This window comes from Anolis carolinensis, unplaced genomic scaffold (genome assembly GCF_035594765.1).
Source record: "Anolis carolinensis isolate JA03-04 unplaced genomic scaffold, rAnoCar3.1.pri scaffold_10, whole genome shotgun sequence".
Lineage (NCBI taxonomy): Eukaryota > Metazoa > Chordata > Lepidosauria > Squamata > Dactyloidae > Anolis > Anolis carolinensis.
Window position 1 is genome coordinate 22,525,566 of NW_026943821.1, and position 7,211 is coordinate 22,532,776.

Here is a 7,211-nt window from a genome sequence, read left to right on the forward strand (position 1 = left end):
CATACCAAGGTCCATATTTCATGCTGTGGAGAAGGACTGCTTGGTCTTCTATGAAAAGCCATTAAAAAGAGCCATGGCTCTCTCGATATACACTGACGTGGAGCCATAACAAATGGGTATGTTCCCCCTATAAGCCATTATTGGGCCTCAGCAGCTCCGGAAAGGAGCAATGTTGGATATTGCACAAAAAATCAGAAGATCCATGAATAGAAAAATGCAACCTTTTAACCCAAGGGAACACCTCTCTACAGTACTCAAGGGATCTTCTCTCGTTGGGACTAAAAGAGGATTTCAGCCACAATTGATTTGCACAGGGATTCCATTTTCGGCACAGAAAATGTCCCTTTTGCACACAGAAACCATGGAGCCACACAAAAGACCTAGAGATCCCTAAGGAGACCATATTTACCAAGTCCAAAAAGTTGAAACCTGCAAATGTGGAGGGTCGACTATATTTGTACTGTATTGTGTATATCAACACAACAAAAATATAATAATACGACAAATACAGTAGTAGGTATATTCTGTCCACCTGCTTGGCTTGGAAAGATGACTATATTCTCTTGTCTCTGAAGCAATACCTCCATCTCCTGGTCAAATTTGGGGAAATCCAATACAGACAATCCCCGAATTGCAAACATGCCACTTACAAATGGAAGGAAGGGAAATCCACTCCTGAAATACCTATTATTAAGGGAAAAGGTATCTCCACTGAAGCTTTATCTCCAATCCTTGCTTCTACAGCATTTTCCAGCATTTGGACTCAACCTCAAATGAGTTTCTTTGAGATTCCAAGATGCACCGAAATAATACTTTCCTTTCTCTTTCATTCCAACAACAACCACAACAAACTAGAATTATACCGTGTTTCCCCGAAAATAAGACAGTGTCTTATATTAATTTTTGCTCCCAAAGATGCTCTAGGTCTTATTTTCAGGGGATGTCTTGTTTTTCCATGAAGAAGAATTCACATTTATTGTTGAACAAAAAAAAATAACATTTATTATATACTGTACAGTAGTTGTCATCACAAACCAGCATAACCAGCCAAACTGTGAATTCTATCAAGAATTTCTTGTTACAACCATTATTTCCATGTACAACCATGGAACGTACATTTATCAATCCTGCATGCTCTGGTGTTCTGTTTGGCGGGCATGCTTCCAAACAAAAACTTTGCTAGGTCTTATATTTAGCAATACAGCTAAACCTCTACTAGATCTTATTTTCTGGGGATGTCTTATTTTAGGGGAAACACGGTGGCACTACAGCGCTTTAATTCTATGATCCTAAAATATATTCAACTTCAGAGAGGAGAACTAATGTCCTTCAAGTGATAAGAACATCTCAGTGCAAAGTTTAGGGAGAGCTTTCTTACGTCGAGATCCAGAAATCTCTTCGTCTGAGAACTGAAACCTTTCTTTTCGGAATTGGGGATCACTTTGGTGTGGAACTTTAGAGGAATGGAAGAATAGACGTGTCCTAGAAATGAAAACAATTGGAAGTCATGAACATTTATATACACGGATTTCTATTTCACCAGAGAAACTCTGATTTCCCTTCACAGCTATTCCCAAGATACTTCTCTGTGTGGGTTTCCATTCTTCTAATCTAATCTAACATTTTACCGTGTTGCTCAAGAACCAAAAAGTTAAGAAGTTACTTAGTTATTACTTTATTTATTTTGGGAATTTCTATGCTGCCTTTCTCCCGGCAGACCCAAGACAGCTCACAACATCATTAAAATATACAAAGTAACATATAATAATGATAATAACAACGACAATAATAATAATAATAATAATAATAATAATAATAATAATAATAATAATAACAATCTGCCAACTGCAAAAGGCCACCCGACTGGTATCTGTGCACATCATCCGAAAATACATCACACAGTCCTAGACACTTGGGAAGTGTTCAACTTGTGATTTTGTGATATGAAATCCAGCATATCTATCTTGTTTGCTGTGTCATAATAAAATAATAACATTGACAAAATTACGATCTGCCAACTGCAAAAGGCCACCCGACTGGGATCTGCGCGCATCATCTGAAAATACATCACACAGTCCTAGACACTTGGGAAGTGTTCGACTTGTGATTTTGTGATATGAAATCCAGCATGTCTATCTTGTTTGCTGTGTCATACAATAAAATAATAATAATAATAATAATAATAATAATAATAATAATAATAACAATCTGCTAACTGCAAAAGGCCACCCGACTGAGATCTGCGTGCATCATCCGAAAATACATCACACAGTCCTAGACACTTGAGAAGTGTTCGACTTGTGATTTTGTGATATGAAATCCAGCATATCTATCTTGTTTGCTGTGTCATACAACAACAACAACAACAACAACAACAACAACAATAATAATAATAATAATAATAATAATGTAATAATAATTTTATTGTGTTGTCGAAGGCTTTCATAGCTTTCATATAAGAATAATTTTATTCTTATATCCTGCCTCCATCTCCCCGAAGGGACTTGGGGCGGCTTACACAGGGACTAGCCCAAAAACAACAACGTAACTTTACATACAACAGTAATTTAAAACAATATAACAAAAGATATAAACTTGATATTTGATAAAAGATATAAACCTGATAATTACTGAACAATTCCAGTTCCAAGTCTAAGCAGCACATAGGGTGCTTCCAGACAGGCCCGATAATATATCTCAGGATCTGATCCCAAGTTTTCTGTTTATCCCAGATTATCTGGCACTGGGGACTCATATAATCCAGTTTAATACAGGAAAACTGGGATATAGATCCTGTCTGGAAGAGGCCAAAGTTCACCTCTGGCTGAAGATTTTGGCCACTGGGAACGGGCAGCAAATCGGTGGTTATTATATGTTATTATTTTTCTTTCACTGTCAAGCTTAAGAGATGTCCTGCCCACGCGTGGCAATACCTTAGCTAGTTTTGACATGGGAGTGAGGGATGCTGGGATCTGCAGTCAAACCGCATTGGGCCGAACTAACCATAAAACCATGAGCTAAAACAGGAATCCTAATCAGGCATTAACTGTAATGGCCAGCTGTAAAGAAGTGTGTTTTTATTTTGATTTATAGATGTCATGTTTAATTTCGTTTTAAAAGTCATGTTTAACTATGTTTAAAAGGGTAAGTATTAGTTACCAGTGCGAGGGGGATGGTAACCAGCTCAGCATTCTGAGGCAGGTTACCATAGTAACGAGGGCGGAGCCAACCGCCGTTTGAAGGAAAAGGAGGGAATGTTTTAAAAACAGTTTAGTCTATGATTTTAAGTCACAGGGAAGACACTGGTTCCAGGTTAGGGATACCAGGGAAACTCAGCTCTCTAGCAGTGTTGAATTAAACAAGTTAGGAGACTTGTTTAGGTTTATTTGTAGAGTCTGAGTAGTAAGGGGAAGTAATCCCAGTTAGATCCAAAGTGATCAGTTCATAACTTTGAAACCATTATCTAAGTGCCTCTAAAGAAGTTACTGTAAATAAACTTGTTTTTGTTCTTCAATATCCAAGTCTCTGTCACCTATATTCAAAACTAAGTAACGCTACCATCTAAGTGAATAAGAAAAAAGAAGAAAGAAGAAATAAATTCCCCTCTGCCTGACATCTCCACAATTCGTGGCAGCATTGGGATTTAGAAAAAGGGTTTCCTCTGCCCCACATCTCCACATTTGGTGGCAGCGGTGGGATATAAAGATTCCTCCCTGCCACATCACCACACCAACTTTCAACTGGTCACGACATCTGGCATACTTTTTTTGGTTTCAAGATTTTGAAAAGGTGCATTAGACTGGAAATCAGGCAGAAAACCCAGTCTCGTGAGAGATGCAAAAAGCAAAGTTTATTATCACAGCTATGATAAGGCAAACAGCTGTACATACCCCAAAGGTCTGTATCATGCAAATGGCATGGCATAGTAAACAAAGAATATATATCTTGCCTTATATAAACTTGACCAATGGCTGAGGGTCTTCCTCGCCTTCCACACCTACTTTGGCACAAGTGATACCAATGACTTAACTTGTTTACTCTGAGCTTTCTTCTGTCCTTGGAACTTTCTGGAGAAAGGCACCAGCTCACAGGAAAAGAGGGGCATATGCACAGGCAAAGCCACATAGGCAAAAGTTTACTTTTTTCTGGCTTATGGTCCCTTCAGCAGGACTCACCTGATTTGTTCAGACGCCATTTAAGGCCTTTTGTTGCCCTTTCAGTGCTTGGGCTCGGAGTGCCCTTCCTTCTGGATTTTCTCTCCATACGAAAGGCCTTCAGAAGAGTCAGCGCAAAGTGGGCGACGGATTCCTGCGTCTCAATCTAACCATCTTGTCTTCTGTACAAAAAGTCAGCACATATTGACACCAGGGTTGGGCCATGGAAACACACATGAAAATACAGGTTTGAATAAAAAGGTTGTGCAGATCTGCGTACCATTTCGAGACTGAAAGGTAAAGGTAAAGGTTTCCCCTGACGTTAAGTCCAGTCATGTCTGACTCTGGGGGTTGGTTTTCATCTCCATTTCTAAGCCAAAGAGCCGGCGTTGTCCGTAGACACCTCCAAGGTCATGTGGCCACTGGCATGACTGCATGGAGCGCTGTTACCTTCCCACCGGAGCGGTACCTATTGATCTACTCACATTGGCATGTTTTTGAACTGCTAGGTTGGCAGAAGCTGGAGCTAACGGTGGTTGCTCACTCCGCTCCCAGGATTTGAACCTGGGACCTTTCAGTCTGCAAGTTCAGCAGCTCAGCACTTTAACACACTTTGCCACCGCCACCAGTACAACCCCCATATCTGTGGGGGACACCATGGGAAAGTGACGGTGCGGATAATAGCTAGCCCTATTCAATGAATGACTTCTGATGGAAGTTTGCCATAGCAAACTTCCTTGCTTAGTTTGTCCATACCTCACAACCACTGAGGATGCCTGCCATAGATGTGGGCGAAACATCAGGAGAGAATGCTTCTGGAACATGGCCATAAATCCCAGCCTTTTTGACAGCTATTAGGATTTCTGAGAGTTGAAAGCCAAAAACATCTGGGGATCCCAGGTTGAGAACCATTGACCTAGAGGTTCCTAGACATAAGACTTCTCAAAATATCTGTAGGTCCTTCAGAGTGATTCTAAGGTCAATATCCAGTAAAAGTTGAAAAACGGAGTTGCTCTGGATCAGTGGTTCTCAACCTGTGGGTCCCCAGATGTTTTGGACCACAACTCCCAGAAATCCTGGTCTTTTTACCAGCTATTAGGATTTCTGAGAGCTGAAGGCCAAAATATCTGGAGACCAACAGGTTGAGAACCATTGATCTAGAGGTTCCTAGACATAAGACTTCTCATAGTACTTGTAGGTCCTTCAGAGTGATTCTAAGGTCAATATCCAGTAAAAGTTGACAACTGGAGTTGCTCTGGATCAGTGGTTCTCAACCTGTGAGTTCCCAGATGTTTTGGACCACAACTCCCAGAAATCTCAGCCTTTTTACCAGCTAGTAGGATTTCTGGGAGTTGAAGGCCAAAAACATCTGGGGACCAACAGGTTGAGAAGCACTGGCCTAGAGGTTCCTAGACATAAGACTTCTCAAAGTATCTGTAGGTCCTTCACAGTGATTCTCAACTTGTAGGTCCCCAGGTGTTTTGACCTACAACTCCCAGAAATCTCAACCTTTTTACCAGTTATTGGGATTTCTGGGAGTTGAAGCCCAAAACATTTGGGGACCAACAGGTTGAGAACCATTGACCTAGAGGTTCCTAGACATAAGACTTCTCAAAGTATCTGTAGGTCCTTCAGAGTGATTCTAAGGTCAGTAGAAGTTGACAACCAGAGTTGCTCTGGATCAGTGGTTCTCAACCTGTGGGTCTCCAGATGTTTGGACCACAACTCCCAGAAATCCCAGCCTTTTAACCATTTCTGAGAGTTGAAGGCCAAAACATCTGGTGACCCACAGGTTGAGAACCACCAGTTTAGGCCTTTCAGTCCAAAACTCAACCTCCAAAACTGGATCCACTCACAAGCTTTCTTATCCGTGGCCCTGGAAGATCATTCCTCTGTAATCCTGCTAAGTAAACACTTGGAGAACCCTTTAACTCCTGTTTGTGTCGCTTACAAATCAGATGCAATGGATTCTCTACTGGCTGGAAAGGAATAGCCGTTCCATGTCAGGACAAGAAGGGAACCATAATCCAAAGAGACAGCAACAACCTTTTCCAAAACAACCCAATGCCTTGAGTGCCTTTCTTCTTTTGCAAAGGGGAACTCCACACACTCCACCCGACTGCCTTTACCTGGCTCTCAGGAAGGAACTGGGACAGAGGCGGGGAAAGTTGACATCCGGTTGCCCTGGCAACCAGAGAACTCACCTGGCTCCTCCTCCATCCACTTCTCTTTCAAAACCAGACAGAACAATGAAAGATTCCCTTTCTCTCAATTCCCATTAAAGAGAGAAGTTGGCTTAGGGTGCATCTCCACTGTAGACTTATAGGAAGATAATCTGGGATCAGACTGTGTGATAAGGGGCCGTGTTGGTGCAAATATGCGTGTTATTACACCGTGTCACGTTAAGATCATGCTGTGATCATGACGGCACGGCTGTGTCAATAAAGCTAGTCACATTTCTTTAAGACGAACTGTTTGTGTGAGTGTTAAAGGCTTTCATGGCCAGGATAACAGGGTTGTTGTGTATTTTCCGGGCTGTCTGGCCATGTTCCAGAAGCATTGTCTCCTGATGTTTCACCCACATCTATGGCAGGCATCCACAGAGGTTGTGAGGTACCGGAAAATACACAACGACCCAGTGATTCCGGCCATGAAAGCCTTCGACAACATATTATTATTATGACAGTAGAGTCTCACTAATCCAAGCTAAACAGGCCAGCAGAACCTTGGATAAGCGAATACCTTGGATAATAAGGAGAGATTAAGAAAAAGCCTATTAAACATCAAAATAGGTTATGATTTTACAAATTAAGTACCAAAACATCATGTTATACAACAAATTTGACAGAAAAAGTAGTTCATTACACATTAATGCTACATAGTAATTAATGTATTTACAAATTTAGACCCAAAATATCACGATGTATTGAAAACATTGACTACAAAAATGCGTTGGATAATCCAGAACGTTGGATAAGCGAGTGTTGGGTAAGTATGACTCTACTGTATATAGAGCAAACATTCAATGCCCATATACACATAGAACCGAGACAGAGA

The 7,211-nt window shown here is 41.0% G+C and overlaps 1 protein-coding gene across 4 annotated transcripts in view; it reads right to left on the reverse strand.

Annotated features, from left to right (window-relative positions):
- Positions 1-6,341, reverse strand: part of stpg1 (sperm tail PG-rich repeat containing 1) — a 31,394-nt gene extending 25,053 nt beyond the window's left edge. The window contains exons 1-3 of one of the 4 annotated variants that reach the window (XM_062962355.1): positions 6,284-6,341; positions 4,176-4,336; positions 1,379-1,482 (exon numbers count right to left, since the gene is read on the reverse strand). In XM_062962355.1, the coding sequence (XP_062818425.1) occupies positions 1,379-1,482; positions 4,176-4,263 (192 nt within the window). In that variant the 5' untranslated portion in view covers positions 4,264-4,336; positions 6,284-6,341. Of the gene's footprint in view, positions 1-1,378; positions 1,483-4,175; positions 4,337-6,010 lie in introns of all 4 variants that reach the window. The other 3 variants (XM_062962358.1, XM_062962356.1, XM_062962357.1) reach the window with 3 other exon arrangements.
- Between the last annotated feature and the right edge of the window lie 870 nt (positions 6,342-7,211).